Source organism: Columba livia, chromosome Z (genome assembly GCF_036013475.1).
Source record: "Columba livia isolate bColLiv1 breed racing homer chromosome Z, bColLiv1.pat.W.v2, whole genome shotgun sequence".
NCBI lineage: Eukaryota > Metazoa > Chordata > Aves > Columbiformes > Columbidae > Columba > Columba livia.
Window position 1 is genome coordinate 8325193 of NC_088642.1, and position 27413 is coordinate 8352605.

The following is a 27413-nucleotide window of genomic DNA, read 5'->3' on the forward strand; positions in this document are numbered from 1 at the left end:
CAAATGTGAACACCCCCGTGTGTAGAAATGCCAGAGTAGGGTCTCCAGTGCTACTTTCATTCAGCGCATGAGTTTCTATTCAGAAGTAATGACCCCTCCCAACAGGAAGGCCCATTTTTGAACTCAGGGTGACATATCTGCAGAGCACAAACCACATCCCTCTCTTGTGGGATTGCACATCTATCACAGCATTTTGGCTACTGATTACATCTAGTTTTGTTTTCCCAAGATCTCTCTCATGCAAGGTAAATTTGAGACATAAAATGGATGAGTCTCTATCAATTCATCCATCCAGCCACCCATCCGATCCCCTGTATATCTATCTGCAATTTCTTTATATTTCTCTCCCCTGTCTCATTCACTGAACAGGACCGCTCTTCTAGCATTTTGAAGTCTGTCAGCTAGCTAGTTACTGAGCAGCTGTTCAAGAGACCCTCACATCTCTGTGCTTGGCCTCAGGCCTTCCTTCCTGCACAATATTCAAACCCTGCTATGAATATGAATTTATTATTACTTCCTCATCTGTTTTCCTAAGGCCTTTCCCAGCAGAGCATTTGAGAGTCTCACAGAGCTAAGTAATGGCATTTTCGCAGTGCTCGTGGTGTCCTCATTTCACCAAGGGGCTGATGAGGCATAGAAAGATATTCAAAACTGTTTATTTATCTTGAATGCCTAATCTGAGATGCCATGAGCCTAATCAGTCTGTTTGCTTGTTTTCCTGAAACTCAGTGTTTCCCATTCAACTCAATGCAGGGCGTGCTATCTTTATGTTCACTTCAGATGCAGGTACAGGCAGCAGCCCTTCTACCAGGAAAATCTCAAGTCACACACTGAGCACCAAGGGAAGAGGAACACATCTAAATCTTCGTCTTCACTGGCAAACTTAAGAGCTCTTGCACATGAGGTCAAACACTGTGTCATAACTATCCACATCCTTTTAACGTTTGTATGCCATTGGCTCTGTTGGGGCCATGAATATTAACTCATGTCTGGACACTGCTCGGACATGGCTCAGCAGTGACAAGGACCAGGCGCTGTCCCTAGACAGCAGTACAGACAAGACCGCCCTTTATTGAAGGGTAAGAGAGTTTAGTCATGTAGATACAAGCCATGATGTGCCAGTTGCATGCAGAGCCTGCCCTGTTTTATTTACTCTTATAGTAAAAAAGCAGCCTTGGAGATATTATTAAGGAATTTTTTAATATATGATTTACCCAGAATAGCTAGGACGTCACAGCAGAAAGAGGGATTGATTCCTGTTTCTCCAAGACAGCATTTGGTTGTTCAACTACAAAACCATCCTTTCCCTGCCTTATTTACTGCCTACATTCCAACACTTGCAATAATGTGTCTGATACATTGCCATTTTCCTCACCCTGTTGTGTTATTCATTCTCTACAGTAATTAAAACAAGGATGCCATGAAAAAGAAAAATACAGAAATGTGTAGTTAGAAGCAATGCCTTGATGCATGTACAAAACAATACAGAATTAAAATTTTATAGGTAACATCATTTCTCGCATTTCTAACTCAAGTGCTTAATTTTGCAACCTTATCATTGTTTTACTGTATTGTTGCATATGATATCTTCCCTTTTCAAATAAGCAAACCAAAACAAACAAAACAAAGATCCTCAGATGGGATGAACATCTTCAAATGTTCCCATCAGGGTAACAACTTTCATATCTATGTAAAAACGGGTATACTTTTCTTGACCTTTTCTGGTTTCATCTTACTCAAATCTCCAAACAAATTCAACCCCACCTCCACTGTCCCCAGTCCTTGGTCTGTAGTATATCACATGTGTATAGGTATGTGCATTATGCATGCATTTATACATGTATATGTCTGCAGCAGCAAACATATATGCAAATTATTAAAAAAAAAAATGAAAACCACTGAACAAGAGGTTTGAATTTGGGCAATCTGCTCCAATGCTTTCTGGCCTTCAAGGTGAAAAAAAAGTTTTTCCTTATATCCAGTCTAGATCTCTCTTATTTCAATTTATGCCCCTTGTCTCTCTCTGTGCCACCATGCGCCACTGTCATCTTGCTCTCACAGGCAAGTCCTCCAGCCCTTGTCCATCCTGATGGCCATATGTTGAACCCACTCCACTTTGTCACTGTCTTTCCTATAATTATGAGAGTGGGTGCCCAAACGTAGATGTCCAGGTGTGGACTAATCAGTGCTGAGTAGAGAAGGATAATGGCTTCCCTAATTGACTGGCTGTGCTCCCGTTAGTAGAGCTCAGGACACTGTTGGGCTTCCTTGCAGGTTAGGGCACATCTCTAATGAGAGCTTCAGTGATGTAACCCATGGAAAACACAGAGACAGTGGGACTGTGCCCCTTCCAGTAGCTGAGCTTCAGTCCGCTTGATATTTAGCTATAAATATTTTATTGTTATAAAAGGGAGGAGATACATCTGTATCTCCTGCAGCTGCTGTCTTTGGCTGCTTCACAGACAACGGGTTCTCTCCCATTTTGGCAACATGACCTACAAATCTGATTGTGTTCTGACCATTTAAAGGTGAAATTATATGTTTGTTCTAAAGATGCGTCTCTAATGACCTTTCAAAATCCTTCTCTAGAAGGGTTTCCAGTAAATGTTAAGTATGTAGCCAGGTCATTGTGCATTTCCTGACATGGCTGAACAAGTTCCAGAAGAATTATTGTGGTTTTGGGCTTTCAAAAACACTTGTGAGGGAAGAATTTTTGCTACGTGACTTTAGAAGTCAATGCAAAAGTCATTTCTTTAGGGGTGACTCACATTTTAGCCCACCCTTACAAACTAAGATCCCCCTCCAAACTATCAAAACTCTCCTGCCTTTCTCAGGTCTCCAGTTTTTCTAATCAAATGCATTTTCATAAATGTGTTTTCCAGAAATATTTTTACTCCCCTTATTTCAGTAATTAAAACACAAGCATATTTTGCCATGTCTCACTCAAGGGTGGATCAAGAGTTCAGACAGGTCACTGTGCAGGGGCCCTGGAAGGCAGAGTTAGATCAGGCTTTAGGCAGCCTATGGTATTATTCAGGTCCCACAGACTGACTATTACTGTTCCAAGGGACTGAAGAAGGCTCTTCACAAAGATCTTCAGGATTCAGGATATTCTTTTGAAGGCCATTAAAGGTGAATGCTCTGCTGGTAGACCCACAACCATTTATCAGCATCTACACTATAATAGGAACATGTTTTATTCTCATTGATGTTGATGGCAAAAGAAGTCAGCTGATCATCTCCCTGTACGTTGTGGGAGTTGAAACACAGGGGTCCTACTTTTGCACTGAAAAGACCACAGACGTAACAGCTGTCTGGACCTGGAACCATGTGTCATCTTTCAGCATAAAACACACTTACACAACTCTTTCCTTTCTCCTCTTGGTACCCAGCATAGTTTAGTGCCAGTTCACAAACTTGCAGTCAAGATATGAAGAGATTTTGTCTTTTTTTTTTTCTCTTCCAAGCGGCTCACTGTGTATGAGAAGGTTTTTTCAGTTTATTTCACTTTTAGTTTTTTTAGCTGTTTTTCACACAGTGGCCTCCATAGAAAGTAAAGTGTCGGTTTGGAAAGTGTGGGCATAAAACAATGGATCACTTATTCTGGCTTCGAAGGGAAACTTCCAGACTGTACCACAAGAGAAGCTTCATGTCTTCCTCTATCTACCAGGTTGCCTCAACCTATCTATAATGAGGTACCAGGTGTGCAGTGACACTAAGGTGAGAGACTGTTAGTTGTCCATCTAAGTAATGATCAGCAGGAGCAAGGTGGGGAGGTTCTGTAAATTGCCACATCAAGAATGGATCTGTTCTGAGACTCCCTGGATTATGAGAGGACTGAACTGTCACTAGCACAATTCACAGTGCACCTTCCTGCTTGGTTTTCCTGTTTTGTTTTGGATTTTGGTTTTTGTTGTTTCTTGGTTTGATTTGTTTGTGTGGTTTTGGTTTGGTTTGGTTTGGTCTGTTGTTTTTTTCGGGTTTGCACAGGTTTTTTTCTTGATTAGCCCAGGAAGGAATTTACTTGCCCACTACAAAACATTATCAAAAGGCAGGTCACATTTTTTGATGTGTGTATCCTATAGACTAAGGACAACTGGTGATTTCAGTAGCTGCACTCTTCAGAAATTACTTCTTTACCAAGAAGCCACAAATTGAGTGGGATCCAAGAGACAACCTGGGAGCAAAGAAATAAAGATAAGGAATGTATTGTGGCACGGCTTCAGCAGTTATTTTTGTCTGGTTTATATTGTAAAACTACAACAAAACTAATATAAAAACAGCCTTCATCCTCATTCAACAACACTCTTGGTGCATCCTACTTAGATCCTACTCATAACTTGTGTAAAACCTACACTAAGCTCATTCTTTCCTTCTGGTTTTACTCTGGCAGAAAAAATTGTCTCCTTAAAAGTTCATCTGCTTTTTCCAGCCATGTACTTTCCCCATAAACCTTATATTGACACATCATGATATCAAACATTTACAAGGAAGGCTCAGAAACCAAGTCAAGAAGAGTTGCTTACATTTCTGAAAGCAGTTAGGAAATTTCTTCGGTTTTAATAATAATTAAAAAAATGACCAAATACCGTTCACTTATCTATGGGTGATTCCTCACTTCCTAGTTTTTCACTTGTGAGGAAGATCATCATCACCTGGGTTGGAACATTATGCTTCTTCTAGAAAAAACATAATGCTTCTTGTTCACAGAAGATTTGTGTGTATACTGGTCCAAAATTTGATCCATGGCATTTTCAAAGACTGTCTGAAGCCTAAATCCTTCACCTTTTCCATCCATTCATTGGATGATTTCAGCTCCTACTTAGCAGAACGGGTAAAACCACAGTCCACAGCATCAAACAGTTGCTCACCCTTTAGACAGGCTTTGTTGACAGGGGAAAAAAAAAGGTTTTAGTGTTGGTTCCGTTCTTAGGATGAGAAATCTGCTGTGGTTTTCTAGATGAGATTTTTACTTCTTCTTTTTCTCTTTTTAGAAAAAGTTGGTCCTGATATAGTGCCCTGGATCTAGATGTACATATGAGTCAAAAGCCCAGATCTGCCCATGTAGTAGCCTGAATTGTTCAAATTCTAGTCTAATCCTGAATCTTAAATGTGTGCTTTCAGTGTGAGTCAAAAAAAATAAATAAAATAAAATAAAATAAAATAAAATAAAATAAAATAAAATAATAAAATAAAATAAAATAAAATAAAATAAAATAAAATAAAATAAAATAAAATAAAATAATCAAACAGATTGTGAAAGAGAAGAATCATGGGAGGAACAGGAAGTAAAGTCCTTCTTGATTTGAATCACCGCATTCAGGGTCAGCATCTACATTCCTCGACTTCCTTCAGAGATGAAACTACTTCTTTGAGGCATTAATGTGGAGATCATCCAACTGACAATGCACTATAACAGGGACCACTTCTCTGTACATTACAGCTCACGCTGCCACAATGTATAGAAGTAGTTTCTTGCACAGGAAGATGGGAAGGTGACATAAGGAAGATGCTCATGTATATCAAGCTACCTTCTGCACTGGGTGTTCTGACCTTTAGAGAAAGTTAATCATGCCATCTACTTTCACTCTTCATTTAATCTCCCCTTCCCATCTGTTCAGTTTCTCTCAGCTGGAAGCAAGATGAAGAACGAGTACCAGTCAGCTGTCTCAGTGGTCCGCAGCCCACACTTTGGGGCCATTTATTATAAGGCATTAACATCAATTGTCACCTTTATCATGACTGTTACCGCAGTTCATGACAGATCAGTAGGCAAGAGTGATTTTCTAAATATCTGAAATGTGAAATGAACAATAGAGAGACAGACAGACAGATGGACAGATAGGTAGTATCAGAAGGGACTGTTCTGATCCTTTGGACTGAACTCAGAAGTAACATTTGCCAGACACCTCAGCTCATGTGACAGGTTCAATACTCCTGCTTGAGTCATAGCATCCCTTTTAGAAAATATCCTAATCAAGATTTCATGTGATAGGTGATCCACCCCTATTGCTAAACAAGATGTTCCAAAATATTTAATTACCTTCACTATTTAAAAAATGCAGACTCAGTGTGCTATTTCCATGTTAAATTTCTCAAATATCTGCTTCCATACAGAAAAAAAAAATCTTCAAGCTCTATTTTTTTCCTATATTAAAAAAATTCACATTCTATTAGAAATTATTTATAGACTATGGTCAGAAGCCTGTTTAACTATCTCTTTGATAAACTGTGGCAACTCTCATTACATTTTCAGACATAGAGTTATTCTTGCACTTCTGAATAATTCTTAAAACTTGTTTTCTGTAGAGGAATAATCAGAACTAAATGCAGAATTCCAGTAAGGATCTTTCCTGAGTTATCTCAGAGATAGCATCACCTTGCTAATTCTAGAGGATATTCTCCAGAGATTGGCTTCATCCTGAGATGGTACTGAGTCTTGGGACTTTGAGTATTTCAACATAATCCGTAGTCCTCATGTATTTATCTGTTATCATTATATGCATATTCTTCTTATAAACACTGCTCTCTAGTGAGGATTTCCACTTTTTGTGTGACTCTTTTTTTCCTGTGGATACTTAAATTTGAATTTGGTTGGATTAAAATGGACACTCTCTAACTGAGATGAGCTTACATGGTGAGCCAGGTCAATATGACTTACTTCTGTCATTACTTACCACTTCACCACTTTTATATGATTGGCAAATTTTAGCAGTAATTACTTCAGATGTCTTTCAGGTAATGTTAGAGAAACTGAATAGCACAGAGCTTTCAGCACGCTCCAGGAGGAGCCTACTAGAAACGCTTCAATATTGTAAGTCACAATTTACAATTTTTTTGGTGGTCTATATATTCTCTAATTTTTAAAAAGTTTGATGTGGGCTGATTTCATTTTCTATAAAGAAGGGCTCTCTCAAATGTTCTAGAAAAGTTTAGGTATACTCTATGAAAACTTAGATTATGAAGCAAACTTACAATTTTGTGAAATCAGGTTCATTTGATAGTTGCTATTTTCCATGAAACCACGATTATTGGTATAAATTGTAATCCCTTTAATTCTTTGCCGTATCACCTCATAGCAAAGTTTTCACAGTTTTTCATAGACTTACGAGAGATTATCTAAGTTTACCAGGTCATCTTGTTTACAGTCTTTAAAATTAATAATAGGGTTTTTTTTCTGAAACATTTTGAAGGTTTTCTAATATTCCATAAATTTCTAAAATGAACATTAATGGTTCAGCAAGTTTCTGAGCCAATTTTTTGGAAACTCTGAATTTCCAATTATCTCTTCCCACAGATATCAAATATTGAATCGTAGTTGTTTAGCATAGTAGTCTGTTACTGGCTGTCCATACATTAAAAAAAATAGGTGCATGGGTGGCTGGATGGATGGATGCTTGGATGGATGGATGGACGGATGGATGGATGGATGGATGGATGGATGGAATGGGTAGACATTTCACACTTGGACATGATTAAACATCAATGGAAGGTTAAAAGTCACCCAATCCTATGCGACACCAGGAAACAGCTGATGTGCTATGTCCTTGATCGGTTAACGTACTCCTTTACTGAGTATTCAAGCACCCATAAATCATTGTACAATACAATAGCTTCCAATGCGCACATACATTACAGAGCTACTTACATACAGATTGTATCCTGAAATTCTTTACAGCACTAGAAATTGTGAGACGGCAGCTAGTACATCGTGTAAAGAACATAGCAAGGTAAAGACCTTGCAATCCAATTAAAGGAAAGCCTCCATTCTCTGATAAGGCTAATAAATGTGGAGAAAGAGAAACTGAGCAGTCTGAGGAAAGAAATGGACTGACGAAACAGGGAAGTGATGAGGTGCAGACAGTCAGGTCGGAGTGAGAGAAAGGTGGGAGCTCCTCCCATCATCCTTCCTGCAGAGAAGACTCCCATGATTTGAACACTTCATCATTGCCTTCCCAGCAGAACATGTCTCCCTGACATTACTAGATCTCACCCTTCACTGGTTAGTAGCAGAAGCAAGGAAGCCATGTACTAAGGGGACAGTTATTCCTTAACTACTAACTCAAATGTTTGGGAGAAGGAAAGGAGCGGGGCCCCTGGTCTAACCCATTGCCAGTTGTTCCTGCAGCTTCCTCCATCTTAGTAGCCTGGTTGAGCCACCCTCTTGTGTCCTAGGTAGTAACACTTTGGACACAAAGGAAACAGGGGGCCTGGACTTCTTCTGCACTAGTACCCAGCCCATGTGCATGGCGTTTCTTCTCTTTCACCCCATGGCAATTTGCCTTCCGCAGGCTGAGAGGCAAATCCTTGCTCTTTTGTTATTCTCATTACCCTCTAGTGAGATGAACATGGATTGAATGACAAGAGGAAAAAGTTCAGAAGAATGAAGTCCTCTCCTTAGTGACTTTCAAGGAGGAACAAGAAGTGCCAAGAAAGATCCTTCATTGCAATCAGACAAATACACTGACAATCAGAACCACAAAAATGTATCTCTGGCCTAAAAAAAGCTAATAAGCATCAACGTCTATTTGTTACTTTTGCAATCTCCTGCAAAACGCATCTCTGAGACTGCAGTTTTGTGCAGCAAGTATTTGGAACATAGATAAAATAAGTCTTCTTAGTTTTAAGACTAGTTTAATATTTGGTTTTTTGAGGTTCCTCTCTTCCTTTCCATTGCCTGAGATCAGCCTAGTTACATGTGTGGACCTGCTGTAGGACCATCTGCCCCAGTTCAGGAGTCTGGATCAAAAGCTTGCATCTGGACCTGTCATTCACTGTGGTCCTGACTTCAGATTTAAGGGATGCTCGGTGTAGTCATCAAACACTGGGGTCCATCCAGAGGAAAGATTCTGCTGAAGAGAGGCAACGTGTTGTTCCAACCTGGTAGCAGATCATCAAAAGGCTGTTTTGCACATTAACCGCTAATTCTCTTTGCAGCATGAAAAGATAAATGGAAAACTCAGAAAGACCAATTAGGGATCCATAGGAACCTAACGACGTGCTCATTCAGGATTGCACTTACCGCACAAACTAATTCATGGCCATGCAGAGACTCTACTCACTGTGAATGAAAAGTTTGCAGTTGCGAAACCATCTAGAATAGATTGCTAATTTCCTTCTTTATCATCTCAGCTGATTAAAACATAAATATAGCTCTTGAGTAACATCAGATACATAAAGCTATTGGTGATCATGTTGGTGCCATGAGAAGGCCATGAAGATCCCTCAGCATGACACACTACCAAGGCTTCCTGTGGCAGAGATGGGGAGAAACCAAAGCACCCCCAAATTGCTACCACGGTTTCTGCCCAATAATCATTTACACAGTCACACAGGATAAGAGCAGGTCAGGAGAAGTCATGGACTTCAATGTCAGTACCTTCCTGGAAGATGCTGTGCAGAATCAGGAAGATTAGATGCCCTGAAATGCAGTCCTAGCAGATTTCTTCATTCCTTGCTGCTTTGATAAATCATGTATTAGAACAGCTTTTTTACATAAACCCTGGGAAGAAAAAAAAAAAAATAAAAAAAGTCCCCCCCATAAAATAGATTTATCACAAAATCCTGTCCTCCTACCAACCATCTTCAGACCAGAACATATATTTCTCTGATTATTAATTAACTGATGCACAGAAACAGCTTCAAGCTTTTTAACCTCTCCCTTTCTCTTTTGTCCTTCAAGAGTGTAGATGACAATGCAGGGGCAGTGTTCAAAACACAGATAGCTTCTTGAGCAACTGTAGTACTACCATCATGCTTTGAGCCCTGTAGGTGTGGGCTCAAACATTAAAGAGATTCAGAAAGCAAGTATTTAAGCTATTTTCCCAGTACATACATTCTGTTCCTAGTCATACAGGTTTAAATCTAACATAGTGCCATTAACACTGCTGACATTGACAAGGAGAAACAAAGACAGTCAACTGCCAATAGTGCATGTAACAACAACAAAAAATTCACATAATCTACCACTAGGTATTTGACCCGAAAAGAGAAAGGAATACAATATTGTCAGCACAGTTTGTCTGTCTGTCTATCCACATATCCCTTATCACTGTGACATCTCAACTTTCAAGATAAACCATAGCTTTTCTTCTTTTTGAAACCCATCCAAATACCTTCAACAGCATGAAATACAACTCCGTGTAAATAACAGGAAGGAGAAGAGATGAATTCATCAACAACTTCTGAGCTTATCAAGCCCCCTGAAACTAAAACAGTGAAATGAAGCCAGAGGAATCAGCTGCTCTGTCCCAAGGATGTGCTCACAATTAAAATGCACTATTAGTGGCATTTGCTCTCCTCCTTCCCTCCCTCCATACCTCCTGCCCCACATCTAGCCATTGGAGATTTTTATATTACAGCAGTGGATATCAGGACAATTAAGGAGGAAAAGAATAAACAATCCAAATCTGGTCCAAATCTGTAGACAACTAATACCAATAGCATCAGAGTGCAACTCCCAGCTTCATTATCTGGTCTAAATGAAATATAGTGAGCAAATGCACTTCTGATCTCTCTTATTAGTCCCATTTGTTAAAATGCTGTATTATTTGCAGCTTTGCACAGAATGAGGAAATGACCTAAGAATTCCATCTCGAAAGCAAATTGATGATAAAAAGTAGTGTAGCTTTGTGAGCTTATCTGAAGGCAAGGTTCTTTCAGAGGTGCACTGTATCAGCGTCCCACCACCAAGGCTTATCACCCAAATAAAGGTCTACCCTTGGCAAAAATAGAGAAATAATACACTGCCATCACACTTGGCACCATTTCCAGTGGGGTTTGTATGCATTAGGTGTTTCATTCAACAATTAACATCGCTCTGGGGACTGACTCACTCAAGCACTAGACAGTTAACAACATTTTACCTTGAGGTGTCAGTCCCAACTGTGGAACTAGGTAGGTGCCTACCTTCATTGCAGTCAGCACTGGTCCCTGCTAAACAGCCAGCAGGACTTGATTCATTTGAGCGCATCTTGGAGTGTCCTGGAAAAAAAGAGAGAGATATCATGTCCTGCACTCGACCATATCGGCTAGACCTCCACTGATTATTTTAAGATCCCAAGGGAGTTTGCTCACAAATGGGTGCATGTCTAGACACACTCTAGATGTGCACTTCTAGTCAGTAGGTACATTGCAACAGGACCAGTTACAAGAGTAGAAATCAAAGTTCACAGGCAAGCTAGGTTCTCTAAAGACATGATACAGGCAATTATCCAGCTGCAGCCAAGTCAGCTTTGATATTTGGTAGCTGTGTATACATTAGTAAAGCAAACATACCTGGCACTTGCCCCTAGCACTGGGACCAGCTGGCACAGAATGGCCTACACCCAGGCTATTAAATTCTCTTACTTTCCAGAATATCATGGCCACATCCAAGCTAACTACTGAAAACAGCCTCTGTTCTGTGCTAATACTCAGACTTTGTCCAGCAATTGTTGGAGTTAAGCACAAGCCAAAACTATGTCAAGGACCTTTCTGAAAATTCAGTGGTACAGATGATTGGTTTCCAGTTTCTCTGAACTTCCTTGGCACAGTTTTAGTTTACTGTTATAGTTGTAGCTGACGGGTCTTGGACAGTAGTACTAGCAATCCAGAGGTGATTTTAAAAAGAACAGTCTTTCACCACATCCTATATACGTGAAGTAGCTAGGCAGCAAATTCCAAGTTGATGCTCAAGGGAGCCTGCAGCAGTATTTAAAGACTGAGTCAACTCAGATGAAATCAGGAGGTGTTTAATTTGCTCCTTTCTTGAAATCAGGTCATAGGACCTTGTTGACTGATAGATTATTCAGCTAGCCAAATGTAAACTGGGAACGTTACCAGGTGCTCACTGGCTAATAAGTGATTGCAAGAGCAAATCCATTGCCATTGAACAATACCCCAGCTCATTACTCACCACAACTCTTCAGTTTTCTGTCTAGAGATTGATGACTGCTGTAAGGCCTGAGCAACACTTTTGCTCACATGTTCAGAGCTGCAGTGTGGTACCTCCTCATCCAAGTGGCTGGCAGGAAACCTGCATGGACATTCAGCTAATTGTAGCCTTGGCTTCAAGAGGAGAGGAAGAACAAGGATGTCTCTTTGTTCCATTGGCCTCTCTCTTAAAACCACACCTGCCATACTCAGTAAACCTGTTGTCTCACTTTGAGACTAAGACCATAGGTTTTCCAACCTCTCATAAACTTATGTTATTAGCCAAAGGTAGGGAGTACAGCTTTAATGCAAGAGTGACAAGGTGTGCTTGCATATACGTGCATGTGTATGCATGTCTTTTTCAAATATAAGCCACCCAGTGTCATCTGTGAGACCTCCTTTCAAGGAGGAACTAGACCAGAGAGGAGATACTGCTGAATGCAGTAAGCCATGCCTGGCAGCAAACGCTCAGCCTTAGCTTTTTGAGGGGCTCTCAAACTGTGTCTTCATTTCAGCCCATCTATTGAGAGACATTGGGTTCCTAGAGCTGATTTGTGTTGCCAGAGCTTTGCAGGAGTGGGAAAACAGATAGCTTTGTCTGGAGTGCAGGCTGGTCCAGGCAAGTCGTACTTAGGGTTCATGCTCAGAAATGTTGTAGGCACACAGGGACGTTTCTGACAAAGGTAGAGGAGGTAATTCTTATACAATAAGATAACCTCCTCCTCACAAATGTCTCAGACCCACAGTCACTCCAGCTAAAGTCATATACAGCCTGGACAAATTAAGCTTTTTTTCTGGAGCTAACATTAAAAAAAAAAAAAAAATATATATATATATATATAAAAGAGAGAGAGAGAAGAATAAAAAATAAACCCACACCAAAAACCCTCCACAAAGCTGAATGTGTTAGATGCCTTGCATCCTGCGTGGTTCTGACCTTTCTTGGCCCTTCTGCTCCCCAGAGACCAAGTCTTCCATTGAGACAAAGCATATCATTTTAGGTGGCCTGTAGATACAATATTCAGTCACTACGGGTGTTTCTACTTCTGGATGTGCTCCATGGCTGATTGGATGATTTGTTGGCAAGGTATGAAACTACTTACAGAAACCATGTTAGGAGAGCAGTAGTGTTCATCTTTCTCGACTGCAGAGTCGACATAAAGTCTACAGTAATTGCCAGTTAATAAAGCTCCTCATACTGCCTAAGTGGCCAACAATAAACTATTCATGCCAGTGAATACCATAATAGAGAACTTATTAAATTCATATTTTACTTATATTCTCATAATAAGGAAGTAGCAGTAGGTATATCAGGTTCCCTTCATCCTGAACGTTGGAAGGCAAAGGAAAGGTTATGTCAGCGAGGGAAGGAGGGCCTAAAGATTTACTCCAGTCAGCATGAAAGGAAAAAAAGAGCAAGACAGTGTGCCTTGAGACTATGCATCACATTTGCTGACATCCAGCTCAAAGGTGGCCCAAATTTTGTATGTGCTGATATTGCAGCACAAACATTTGAATCCCCATGCTTCACATAGTCCTGTGTCCAAACTGACACTCAGACCAGACACTGCATCCTGGGACACTGATCTGTAACAACCCTTCCTACCCTTTGTCCCTCATTGGCAACCATCCTCTCCTCACTCTCCTGCTTGCCCGCCCACCCTCCTACCTGCTAATTACCCACCACCCACTGCCCTCACCCTCTTCCCCATGTTCATTCTCAGTGGTCGTTGCATGTACGTGCCTTGGCCCCCTTCAGCTCATTAAATCCCCCACCTTGCCTCATGTTTTGACAGGTTTTGTGAGTTTTGACAATCCAGCCAGTGCCCAAGCTGCTATCCAGGCTATGAATGGATTCCAGATTGGCATGAAGAGGCTGAAGGTGCAGCTGAAGAGGCCAAAGGATGCTAATCGTCCCTACTGAGGAGTTATGGGAACCACTGGATACAAAGCACTAGCACAGGTAACTGCATGGGGGGGGGAGGTGTCAGCTGTGGTTGTAGCCTCTCTTTGTGTTGTAGACCCTCAAAAAGATTCAGCTCTGCAACTCTCTAGCTTCTGCCTTTTTCACTTAGGCCTCTGGCTAGAGCCACACCGCACAGATACACACCCACACATAAACCGGGAACCTTTTGTGTGTGTGTCTCTTTAGAAAAAGAGGTGGAAGGATGCTTAACAAGGATAAGCCAAGTTCCCCACCCCAAGGGCATCCTGCATCTCTAGAAAGTCTTCCTGGTCACTAGAGGAGAGCCAGCAGCTGCCCTGATCCCACTTGCTCAGTCAAAGAGAGCATTTCTGGTGGCTGAAGAAAACCTGCAATTAACAGATGGGACTGGGCTGCAGTCTAATCCCAGGTGACTGGACTGGGATAATGTCTGTCTCAATAGCTCTGTGTTGCAAAGTTTCAAAGCATTCTTCATTCTTCATGCGGTATTAGTCTGTATCCAATTTCATCCCGGCATAATAACTTTATGTAAATATGTCTCCCTGACAACTAAATAACCCCCAATTTCTTTCTTCCGAAGCCCAAGAAATTAATAGAAGGATTCACGCTCACTTCTTGCTCAGTTACAGTTAACTTCTCCGTGTAGATAAAACCCAACCAAAGCCAAGGAAGCTTTGCTTGAATGAGGACCTAGACAAATCTGAACAAGGGTCTCATTGTTAGGCTCATGTACTTTGTGTTTTTGGAAAGGAGCCAGCTTGATGCTCCAAGGGAAGTTCTCATACATGTAACAGTCTCAAAAATATCAGAAGCAGCAGCTTGTTTCATTGGAATCCCAGCCTATTACCAATAACAAAAATGGAGATATTTCTAAAAATGGAAATATTTTCCACTACTGGCTGGCTTTTCCGTTAGATAGTTCTTTGAGAAAAACAAATATAAAACTGTATGTGTTTGTTACAGAGACAAGAAGTGTCCCTCTTGTTAAAACTGTTTCACACCAGAGATTTCCCAATAAACCCAAAACCCAGGGTGGCCTTAAGCTGTAGCAAGTGGTTTGCACTCCTGAATTAGTGACAAAGAGATGGGGTAGGTCACCTTTCTAGGATGTTATAGTACTAATGTCTAAGATTCATTTTGATTCAGGCCTTTTTTTCCCCATCTAAAGTACAGGCAGGAAATCTTCAACCTTCCTGAAGAACTATGAAGTGTTCTAATTTTTCACTGGTATCTCTAATATGTTTGAAAAATTCATTCTTCTGGTCTTCAGAGCAGTATCCTTTCCACTGAAAATTAAGGAATGGGATCAAAATGTCTTTGAAAGAGGTGCTGCACTGAAGACAACATGAAGTGTATTAAGAAACCTTTCAATAAATATGTTAGGTGTACATGCAAAATACAGCCTCCATAGTTTAGACTCTCCTTTATATGTGACTGTATGAAGAGAACAGTCAAGGTATTTTCCCTCTTCAAACACCTCTTTTCTTTTCCTTACTTATGACAAGGCCTCTTGGAAGCTTGAAACCAAAATATTTTTCCATATCCAAATGCTTTTTGCTTCATCACACTGGCTTTTAATGGCAGGTTTTGTTGGGGGAGAGCAGAAGATGCATGCACGCAATTTTGCCGAAGCAGGGACTGTCTGTTGGGGAGATTTTCAATGACACCTGCAATGGCATCAAAGAACACAAGCGTGTCCCTGGTTTGGCACCAAGCAATAGCTATATGTCATAGCATAGCTGTGCTCACTGAGGATATGCTTGTTTCTTGTGGTCATGTAAGAAGGTGCAGGGCTGCAGGTTTTGTTAAAGATTCACTGGTTTGAGTCTATGATGTTTTCATTATCATGGATCGTTATGAAGTGCTCTGCCTCATGATCAGGTTGATTGTTGAGGTCCTGGCTTATTTCTTGTAAAAAGACCACTCAGTAGTAGGACTAATATTTGTTGTTTGGTTGGTTTTTGGTTTTGTTTTTGTTTTCCCAATAAATTATATAAAAACGAATCAGCTGGTAAAATGGCATTAAAATTCCATATCTGTCTCTTAGATCATTTTTTTCTTTGTGTTGCTTCTACAAAGCAGGAGAACAGTCTTGAATTGTCACCTCTAAATAGGAAATCCTTTAGCCTTTGCGGCTTTTAATTTGATTTTAATGTTCTGCTGTCCAGCAAAATCAGGTCAGTAGTTACCATCAGATCACTTCCATCCTCTGCTTATAGAAGCCTTTATTGGAGGTACAGACAGTCCCTATTAAAATGGAGTAAATATAGATCAGGGTTGTTATTTTCTTGTAGACTCCCACCTTGGTGAGCTCACTGAAGCACGTGAAGGTGTACTTGTCTTTTAGCAGGAGAGAGTTTTCTAGGAAGAAGGTTTTGCATGTGGATTTATTTTTGCACCTAACAAAAGGAATTGGCTGAGTGCATGTGGCCCCAGGAGGACACTGAAGGATCTGATTTAGACTGGAGAGGACACTTTGTGGCAGCAAGGATGCCCAGAAGCTCAGAAGGGCTTAGACCCAGCTCTTTCTTCACTTCATCTTCTTTCCAGTGCTTGGAAACATCCACACCAGCACCCTAGAGGCAGACAGAGGATTTTTAGTCATGACAGCCACAAGTCAGCTTCCAGAAAGGGCTGTGCGATTGGAGCCAGCACAGGGCTTAAGCCCTCAGTAATAAGTCTGACTTAGAGACAGGTCACTTGTTCCTGGCTCAGCAGAGTGTTACTGTACCCTCGTGGCTGGTCTGATGTGAAACTTCCAGTCAGCCTCCAAAACATCACTGGAAGTCTCTGACTTGCCCTCCCAGTCGACAGTGCCATTACTACAACAACAACTATGACAGAAGCCAGATGGACCCATGGGTACAGCACAGATAGCTATTGCAAAGCTTGAGAGCAGGCAGCTCCCTTAACTGGCAGAAACACTATAACTCCTGTATGTTTTTTATCTAGTTTTACTTTGCTCACAGCTCTTCAGGGTTCTTAATTCCAATTTGAAGCATGTGCATAACTATATTGACATCAGGGCAATTACTCATGTGCTTCAAGAGGATGCTCAAGAAACTTTTTAATTGGGATTTTTCTAAGGAAGAGCTTTGTTTTATTGAACTCCTTTCCAAAAATAAGAAGTTGCCAACAAAAGAACGCAAGCAGCACCCAGTTTGATGTAATCCACCAGAGTGCTTTTTGCTAACCAAGAAAGAACTCAATTCACTCAATTTTAATTCTGGATGCACTTTTTTTAACTTATAAATCTCCCTTTTGGGACACAAGCAGCCTAGGCCACAGTGATTTGAAGTTCTTTGTTTTCCTTGCAAGTGCTCTAACATTGCTGTCAAAAACTGAAAGGGTCTCTGTGATGTGGCAGATAAGCCCATAAGCTGTGGCAAGCAAAGCCCTGAAGAATTCAGATGGCAAAATGTTTCCAAAATGGCTGCCTCTCTTCTCTTTTTTCTTTATAATTAAAGAGGAAGTTGTAGGAAAAAAAAAAAAAAATAGAAGAAAAAAAATTAAAAAGCGGGGGAGGTAGAGAGAAAGCAAGAGAGGAGGATCATTTGAGGCAACTCTGCCAAAATCAATATATTCTATTAAAAATCTCCCCTCAGGACTAGGAAGCAAGAATTCAGAGGCACCTCATGAGTCTTTCAGATGGCAAATGCATAAAATCATGAAGACAAAAAAAGACCCTGAAACCCACAACTCCCTTGGGTGGTCATTCCCAGGAGCCCTTAAGTACCTTGAGATATGGCAAAGTTGAGGTTCCACCTGCAGTGCCTGGGGGTGCATGTGAGCCCTCTGCCCGGCCAGCACCATCAGGACTGACGTACTGGGACAGACAGAAAGACGAGCTCCTGAGCTCCTCCGATCCTCCCTGTAGGAACAGAAGTGATCAGCGAGATTCCAGCTCTCTGCACCGGATCTCAAAGCTACTTCCCCAGTGCTCCATCCATGCTAAGCCTGTAATACCCATGATAGGACAATATTGCCTACAAAACCCCATAATTCATGTCTTTTCCAGTATTAAGAACTTGACAGAGCACCACAGAAGCATCGAGCTGATAGATCAATAAAAGACATTGCAGGAGAGAGCAGTGGAAATCCTGTCCATTCCCCTTCTGTGGCTTCATTGCTATGACTAATCATTAGCAAAGTGTTATTTACCACCTCAGATAAATAGCCAGTTGTTGAAGTTTTATTTAAAGATAAAGATAGAGAGACATTTGGGTCGGACTGACCTAGAGCACTGACCGGCATGAAACTGAGGGAGACAAAGTGAGTGTGAGTGAGAAAAACTGAGAAAGGCAAAAGTGAAGCAGAAGAGGAAAAAAAATTATCAATCAACAGTAGGATTTTTTTTTTTTTTTTTTTTTTTGCCGTGCTTCTAAGAGAGTGGCAAAACATTAAAAGAATGCATTGTCCAGGAAACCTGCTTCTCAAAGATGTTGGGGGAACTAACACAGACCAAAGCTCAAATATGACAAAAAGTTGTTCTGGTCCTCCTTCACAGCTTCTAGAATGTGTGCTGATGTGTGGTTCATTGTAGAAGATGTCAGACGCTTGTTTTTGCAGCTGGCTGGAATAGGTGATTTATTTCTAAGAGGAAGCTGTTTTCTTTTTTTAATTGGAATATATAGGGTACCAAACTGGAAAGCTTTACATTTTCCTTTTTCTGTCCTATGACAGGAGAAAAAACAAACAAACAAACAAACAAAACTCATTTGAAAGTAAGCAGACATTATCAGACAAAACCAAAACAAGCAAGCACAATTCCAATTGCCCACAAACAAAAAGATGTGAATGGAAAATTGCTGGCTGTCTCTTGTCATTTCAGATCACTCCAATGCAAAGTCTAATGAAAGTGGGGTGTTTTACTGAATTCTGGGTTGCTTACCCCTCTCAGATAGAATTGTATCACCTTCAGTGAGAGACTATTCTACAGATGCATTGATCTCACTGTTGTCTATTAATCTGTTCATCTTGAGATTTGGACTAAATATCCTTTATCAAGATCTAATCTCATTTTTGTAGTTATGCCTCCTACAATTAGCTAACCAATTCCTCTTCCTCCTGCACAGATTATTGTCATTTCCCCCTTTTAGTCAAGACTTCGATCATTTAGGACTTGCTTACGTTATGGAAATTTGCACTAGTGTAATTAAAGCAAAACAGTACTCCAGCACAAGCTTTAATATGAATGAATGAAGTAAGAACAAAATCAGGCCAGATTCGCTTGGGAAAGTCTGTTTAGGTACTGGAAAAACATCAGCTCAGCCAATATTTTTTTTTCTTCATTTGGATTACTTTTGCTTTTAATTTCCACTGACAATTGCAATTAAATTAAACGTCCCTCACTGTGTTTGTAACCTAAACTTTGCATTGTAGTGTTCATACATGAGAGAATGGAAGTGAATGTCATGGGGGAGGCTGAAACAGAACTACTGAAGATGTCTGCAAAACTGACAAGGAAAGCCTTTTATTTTCTGGCTGATCATTTTTAACCTGTCTGCCCATTAAAATTACTAATAATTTTATTCTGATAAAATTCTCATGCCAGTTCTATAAACCACAGTTTCGATACCAGAGCATGCAAAATCCCTTTTGCTAATTATTGTAGTTATTCTAAGATTGGCACACAATATAATGCACTGATGGAAAACGACAATAATTAATTACTGCATTTACTCCAAAATTACAATCAGTAATTACTGCTCTGAGACTGAATCCCATTCAGCAATATTTGGAACTTGTTCTTTCTCAAAGCAGGACAGCTTTTCAGGAGTATTGCTGTGTTTGCATCTAAATGAGTCCATGTAGGTCACTAACAGATCTGCACTATTTGTCATGGGAGTGATAGAGCAGCGCAATGCAATGCCATACCACTTTACTTCAGTTCGGAGCATGAATTCTTCATTAAAATCCATGCATCCTTTTTTATTTTTTTTTTTTTATTATGTTAATGTTAGATAATGAAATTATTTCAGAATTAAATAATAGATAGAAAAGCAGCCTCCCATTTCTCAAGCCACCATGATGCAGTTGGTCCTGCTGCTCTAAAGTAAACTTTCTGGAGTCTTGTGAGAACTTTTCCCAAAGACTCAGCCAGCAAAGAACCTACTAAGTTGTCCCTATTGTGGAAAGACCAAGAGCTTGGTATGGTTATGCCATGTTCAGAGGCATCCAACAGCAAACCCCCCAAATCCCCAGGGTTGACTGGAGGGTGGTGGTGTTATATTCAGCCACTTGACCACAAGATTACTATGGGATCCTATATGGACCGTGTCATGCAAATTAACTGAGTAGGTCAGGTTTAGAGCCTTTCCGAGCTAAGCAGTGTGAGCTTCCATTTCTTCAGTTAATGGGCAGCTGCAGTAACCTGAAGGCAATAACATTTGAAGGAAATTTTTTATTAAGTTCACCCAACACAGAGCTTTGCTGGGCCAACTCACAATGGACAGCAACTTGAAGAAAAACCAGAAAATGTAGAGAAAGGGAAGGATAGATGTTTTAACCAGCAGTGATTTTAAACAAGAACTAAAGAGATGGAAAAAGCCAGGAGACACCCATAGCCAAAATGGTTGTTCCAACAGAAGCAAAATAGGTTTAAAGAGAAAGAGAGAATGAGAAACCCACAATGAAAGAGGCTTGTGAAAATCCAGGATGAGGTTTAAAAACAAATGTGGTAATTTTCTTACAGAACCTTCAAATAAGTGACAACTCAGCAAAATCTTTTGATACTGGGGCACTGGGGAGAGTAGTACCCCCTAATGAGTGGACAGGAAAGAAGCATGCTGTCAATTTGCAAATGCAAATACATGGGGAGAGAGCAAAGGGCAAGTCATTTGCAGCTCTATATATGAGCCTATAAAGGTCTAGGACTTCAGGCAAGAAATGTTCTTCTTAGACGGCCCTATATGTCATGTGCTTGAAGATTGATAGATCTGGCTCTGGTGTGTTTAGGAAAAAGAAAACGTCAGCATGACAAACATAACTTCATATCCAGGCAGAGACGAGATGGACGGCACAGGTCAAAGGCAGAGCAGAGTCTTCTGGCCTCATGGAAAAGTGAATTAGCAGAGAAGGTTAACATGGGAAACTGCAAATTCCCAATAAAGTTAAAGTTACAAGTCATTTCCAACATGTGGTTCATAGGACTCAGGTCACCTGTGTAGTATTGATCAGCAGGCTGAGAATGGTCTGATCTTTTTGCCACTGACCTTTGTGAGCTACTGCAGAACCATGAATTGAAGCTGTATGGGGTAGTGTTTGGCACTTACACTGTAGGTATAAAGAAAAGGGAGGCTAAAAAACTCCATGAAATTTACTCTGCAGGGGAAAACTGCTACTGGAGTTGGCAAGAATCTTAATAAGGGGTTGCAGAGTGCTCCATCAATGTGAGCACCTTAAATTGATGTCCTTATGGTTTGGAAGGCATATACAATCAGCTGCACTAGAACACTGTTTCTCATTCCCACCGTTATACCCAGTGATACATCAAATGCAATAATTGCATATTTGAATAATTCATGGGTACCGTAACTTTGGCCAGATACAAGTGAATATCAAAACTCCAGTCTCTGAAGTGTTTGATTCAGCTGTAGCAGAGAATTGAAGGTTTACGGTGAAAACCCTGTTTCTCAGATGTCTTTCCTCCTGCCCTGTGACTGCAGTTAGAGAAAAGACAACATTTATTTCAAATGGATCATTTTTCCACTTAGCTGAGCTTCATCCAGCCTTTTTGAAATACTGGCTAGAAGGCTGAGCTGGAGGGGAAAGAAGAACAGCAGTCAAGTCACTTCCCAACCAAGCAGCACAGTGAATGAAAACTCAGTTCTCAGCCTGCAAAGGTACCAACCACAACCATGATCGGGTGAAGTTCTCAGGCAGCATCAGTCACCAGCTCCTCTGAAGCCAATGAAGTGACACTGATTTACAGCAGCCAAGGATTCAGGCCCACTGTCACTTATTTAATTCTAAATGTTCTCCTAGCAGAGATGTTTTAATTATTTGCAATTCTAGAGGGAGATGTTGTGTCACCATTTTGTCTGCTCTGGCCTTCTTTGAGCGGAGTGACTAGGGAACGAACTTACCTTTCTCCAAACACGTCCCTGTGGCTTATTTTAAAAATCCCTTTATACAACAATAACTCACAAACAGAAGAAATTCTCTTGCATCCCTGGAAAGCTGCAGTTGAACACTCAAATGACCCTTTCTTTAGAAAGCAGATTTTCTTCATTATTGGGAGAGATTTTGTCCCTCCTTGTCTCATCAGATGTCACATTTTTCCTGTTCAGGACAGATTCAAGAGCTGGTCTGTCTGAAGCACCCATTCTATGCAGAGCAGGGTAGGTCTTTAAAACACCCACAGGAACGAGTTGTCTGTTTTTGAGATTCTGGCTATATGAGGCCCAGTCCTTGAAGCCAACAGACTTTGGTTGGTTTGGGTGTGCTGTGGACAAGGGTCCTGGTTGACGTGCTAGAATGCTCTAATACAGTCTCTGTCTTAAAAGTAAGTTGTTCCAAAAGAAAATAGGTTTTCATTAGCTTAATTTCTGAGAATTTGGAAATGACTGGGCAATGAAACCCACGGGTTGTGCAGTCAGCTACAAATTTGTCTTTGCTGGAAAAGATTGTCTTTTTTGTCCCCTCTTGAAACATCTCCACTCATCAGTAGAGGCTGCATCTCATCTCCTGTGACATATGACAAGTGAATCTTTCCCATGCTCTTTATTTTCTCCTGTGAATTCTCCCTGTATGGCACATATTGCTCCACCATGGCAGACTGAGTGCTGGGGAAAGGAATCAGGCAGGCAGCCCAACAACTGCTCTGGGAAACTGGGCTATTACATGTCAATTCTTAAGAGATTTGATGCTTTTGAAAGGGGTATATTTGAGGGTTTTCTGGCTTCTGCTGTTAGTTTGCAAGGGCATTATTTTGTACAGACCACATCAACCTTGTTAGGAAAAATCCAGTCAGGAATTTCTATGGGTCTTTTTCCTGTTCTGCAAGAACACCAGGGCAGTGCAATTTAGAGAAAGGTGCACAGATCCTCATCATTAATAAAGGAACACCTTGCTCCCTGAGAAGCATTTCTAAACTTAAACCTGAACGTAAGAATTAACTTATCAGTAAACACCTTTGTTGAGGAGTATGCTCAAGGGCTGTTAATAAAGGCACATGGACTGGCACCATGGCTGGCTCTGGGGTGCTGTCTCTTTCAGGACAGCCCCACTGTCTGACAGTCTGATTCCTGGTACTCACCTGTGGTTCTTAGAATTAACTCCAGGGTGCTGCTTAAGATTAAAAGCAAAATAATTTCTTCCTTCAGAAATTCTCCAGAATGAGTTGTCCTGAGGATCACAGGTAGCTGGAGAAACACTGAGCCTGCCCTTCACCTGGGAAAAAAAAAATAGCCTTTAATGAAGCGATGATGATTTGTGCCAGCTAAAGACTTGTTGTGGGATTTGGCCACTTACGCTCAGGGAGCAGAAATCTTCTGCTTTTTCTCTTCTGATCTTTCAAATTGCCTCTGTAATTTTTCCCCAAGTTATGTGTGCTCAGTGTGTTCTGTCGATGTGAGAAGTGGTAATGTCACTCTGCCAGGAGTTTTATGGTTCACAGAAGGTAGGATTTGTATTGAGACAGACAGATAGATGGATGTCTGATGCCTGAACGCAACGTATTACAGAGATTGACCCAAAATTTTCAACACTAAAATCCCAAATGATAGACTGAGGGGATCTCTGTCTGGGAGATTTCAAATGGATTTTATCTCTTTTCTCTGATTAATACAAGCCTTTAAAAGCATCTCATCCCTGTCTCTTTGCCCAAATAATTGGAGAAGATCAGAGTAAAGAAAGATCAATAGCAAATAAGTAGTCTACATTTTCTCAGGTGTCAATGTAAAGGGGGTCAGACGTGGCACACTGGGAGGACAAAGTACACACTTAGGGGGGTATCTTCTGCATTCAGATAAGGACCATCCATCGTGACATGGAAGAAGGTGAATCCTCTTGCCTGTACAACTGGTAAACACGGGAAAAGAGATAGTGATGCTCATGTCCCACCACCAAGCCAGGCTCAGGGCCACACTGAGATCTGGTCTCTCCCTTTATGTGAGGGGAAAAATAGAAAGGAGCCGAAGCCCCCGGATGGAAGCGGTGGGGACACCACCCTGCCAAGCTGCCTGTGGAGCCCGGAGCTGCCTCCTAATGAACGTGAGCGGCTGGTCACAGCCGGAGGCGAGCTGTTCCCCATTTGTTTGTGCTCCTCAGAGTGGCGGGGATCCGCTCTCCATCAGAATAATCCAATTGAATAAAATGATTCATATTAGCAGGCACATCTGTCTGAGGCCGGAGCAGAACCCTGGTGTTAGTTTAATAAATGGCGTTCATTAAACTCAGCTGAAAATATAATCTGGAGAGACTGATGGGGTGAACAGAGCAAAGAATAAGCAAAAGAAGTTAGCAATTATCAGATGTCATTTGTTCTACTGGTACCATGGAATTGGGGCTTGTTTGCTGAAATCTTAATTTCATTTTGCTGAGGCAGAATCCATCAGACAAGCTTGTGCTGCAGCTATGATTCCTGTTTGTCAGATCTTGGTAGGGAATGGGGTGTTTTTCTTTTCCTCTTTTCCACCAAACAGAACAACCATTTACACTGAAGGAGCACAAAGCCCAACAAAGAGCCGAAGGACATAAAAGATGGAGGGAGCAGCCTTGCCTTTGCCATGAAAAGACTGCTGAGTAAAGTTCCCTGTGCTGCAGTGCAGAGAGTATGGGCAGCAACCTTAGCACAGGGACCCTCAGAATTTCAAATGCAGCACCAGTCGTAGCTGTTCCCGGATCCTCTACCATTTTCTCTCAATACCAAGCAGTGGTATAAATACTCCTCATTTGGCTTCAGGAGCATTTTACACTCTACAGGTGACAGCAGAAAGGACTCTGAAAAGGCAGGGGTCTTCTTGGTGGCCAGGTCAGGGCAACTCCTGGCAGCCGTGCACTGATGGCTGCCCAAGATGGCTCAACAGCATTTCATGGAGCACATGGGAGGATGCACAGGCAGTCCACATGTTCAGAAATCAACCCTGATGATCCCAGGATGCCTTTTTCAGGCTGCCAGCTCCGCCAGTTGCTTGTTGTTAGCATTCCCAGCTGTAAGTCTTCACGTGAAACACTGAATCCAGAGGGTTTGCTCTCAGGAGGGAGAGCTGCCTTTCCCATTTCACACTGAGCAGAGACAAGCTTCTTGGGCGTGACTTACAGCAATTTGTGGTCAGCACTTGAAGACTAGCTGGGCAAGTTATTTTTTGTAAGTTCCTTTGGTTTTGTTTAGTTTTAACTTCTCCCCACAGGTATTCAAATGGTCTTTTGTGTTCTCCAGGGGAAGGCAGGAAAGACTCTTATATTTATAGGCTTGCTAGGGCAGTGCTCAAGTCCCAGACAGTCAGAAAAAATCAAAAGAATAATGGAGGAGAAGGGAAACATTGACCTCATAAGCTTTCAGCGTTGATTAGTTCATTGGTGTCAGGGACCTTTTCTTGTTCGGGACACACTATGGCTGTGAAATGATTTTTTTTTTCCCCTTCTCTTTAATCTGTCTCCTGCATTCCCATGGGGAAGGAGGAGCCAGTACCTGCAATCCTGAAGTTCTGCTCAGAGGAAGCAATTGAATGGACTTGCACACCAGCAGCTAGCAGCTGGGTTGTTTGGTTGTTTTCTTAGGGACTTATCTTCTCAATATACTCTTTGACAAGAGGATGAACACCTTCAGTTTCTCTTGAAATTGTGTAAAAATCAGTTGCAGACATTAGTTGCTCCAGAAATGGTCAGAGATTGTTCTTGCCCTGGAGAGTACGGGAGAGGGAGACTGCAGAGATGGGCAGCATCCTTCTGACATCTACCATGGACTCCACCATCCCTATCAGGCTTCACTGAAGACGTAGAAGGGGGCGAGACGTGCACTCAATCCCACCTTTACTCCATCACCATTCCCCACTCAGGTAAATCCCTAGCCCTTAGACGCAGCATAAATGCTTAGGCTAACACGAGCCTGTCTTTTGTACTAGACCGGTGAGAAACTTGCTGAATTCATTGCAGCACAGAAAGCCTCACCTGACATCTCACTGACGGCCCCTGTGAAATGAGCTTGTGGCTCTCACCTTGGTTCCTCCTAAACACATTTCTGTAACAAGCAAGCCCTGATTTTCACCCAACTTGGCAAGTGCATTTGAGAGCTAAGGACTAGAAAGGGAAAAGAGCTGAGAAACCTGTTGCACCCCTGCAGGTAGCCTCTCCGGACACGCTGACCAGTGAAAGCTCTCACTGCTGAAGTCTGTTTGTGGTCACCTTTCACAATGTCTTTGTCATGTTGGTGCTAAAAATGTAAAACAAAATAAAAGAAAACAAAACAAAATTTTATATATAGGTTGTAGACTTAAAAATAACAAGTATAGGCATTAATCCTCTCTGCCGTTCTTTGGAGGTCATTTGACAAAATTTTAGGACCTCTGATGACAGCAGTACTTTTCTAAATCTCAGACCAATGACATAATTAATATTAGCATTAGGGAATTAATTTATGGAGGTAAGACATGAGGCTGGAACATGAGACACCCCTTCACAGCTCAGGATCATAACCACACTTCAGCTTCAAGTTAAAGCAGGATCACCCAAAAAGGTTTCCACTTCCAGATGCTCAGTGTCTCCCCCATCACCTCAGTTCTGCCAGCTGAACAGCTCGTCTGTTGGCTTCCTGGCATGTCTAAAGTCAGCTAGACCAGAAGTGACCTGCTGCCTCAGTCCTTTAAGGTGTACAGGTTGTTTCAGAATAAAATGGGTTTAAAAGGAAAGCTCAGAGGCAAAGCTAAAGGTGTCCAGACTTGGGGTTCAGCTCTGTGGGATCAGGGGATGACAGCACCCCCAGCCAGCAGAGCTGGAGGCACAAGGGGACAGGCTTAGTAAGCACAGGCTGGCTGAGGTGGCAATGAACCAGAATCCCAAAGGACTGAGGCTGATCAGACTCTTTCCTGGGTCTGAATAGAATTTGGCATATATTTTCAAATTTTTTTCAAAGGACATTCAAGTAATCTTGTGAACCTACCATCATGGGAACGAAGAAATCAGCACATTGGTTTTCAGTGCTTTCAAAGAAAAAATTGTTTTGTTTTGGATTTCTTTTTAAACTCTCAGACAAAAAGTTCTGACTATTTTTTAAGCAATCATAACATTTGACTGATCACCTGCATTTTCCACCAAGAAAGGCTTTGAACAAAAATGTGATCCAGCTCTAAATTAGAACCATATAAATACTTCAGCTATGGCAGTGAAATGAGTCACATACATAAGTCACATACAGAAGTGTTTTCAGAATCAGATTCTGAGATACTAAAATTTGCCAAGAGCTGTGAATTCTTCAGATGGAAACTGCTCCAACTATATGGAGGAATTCTTGTCTTATCTCACTCAAACTCAGAAAGAGTTATCATCTCCTTAGCAAAAGTATCTTGTTTCAGAAACAACATACAGAATATTGCTTCAGAAAGGTTTTTTTCTA

At 41.2% G+C, this 27413-nt stretch overlaps 1 protein-coding gene across 15 annotated transcripts in view; it reads left to right on the forward strand.

Annotated features, from left to right (window-relative positions):
* CELF4 (CUGBP Elav-like family member 4) overlaps positions 1-27413 on the forward strand; it is a 713325-nt gene that overhangs the window by 674286 nt on the left and 11626 nt on the right. For 14 of the 15 annotated variants that reach the window (XR_010469177.1, XR_010469178.1, XM_065046935.1 and 11 more), the window contains exon 12: positions 13710-13876. Coding sequence is in view for 13 of the 15 variants with exons in the window: in XM_065046935.1 (XP_064903007.1) it covers positions 13710-13837 (128 nt within the window). In the remaining 2 variants the exon portion in view is untranslated. Of the gene's footprint in view, positions 1-13709; positions 13881-27413 lie in introns of those variants that run through there. The other variant, XM_065046932.1, reaches the window with a different exon arrangement.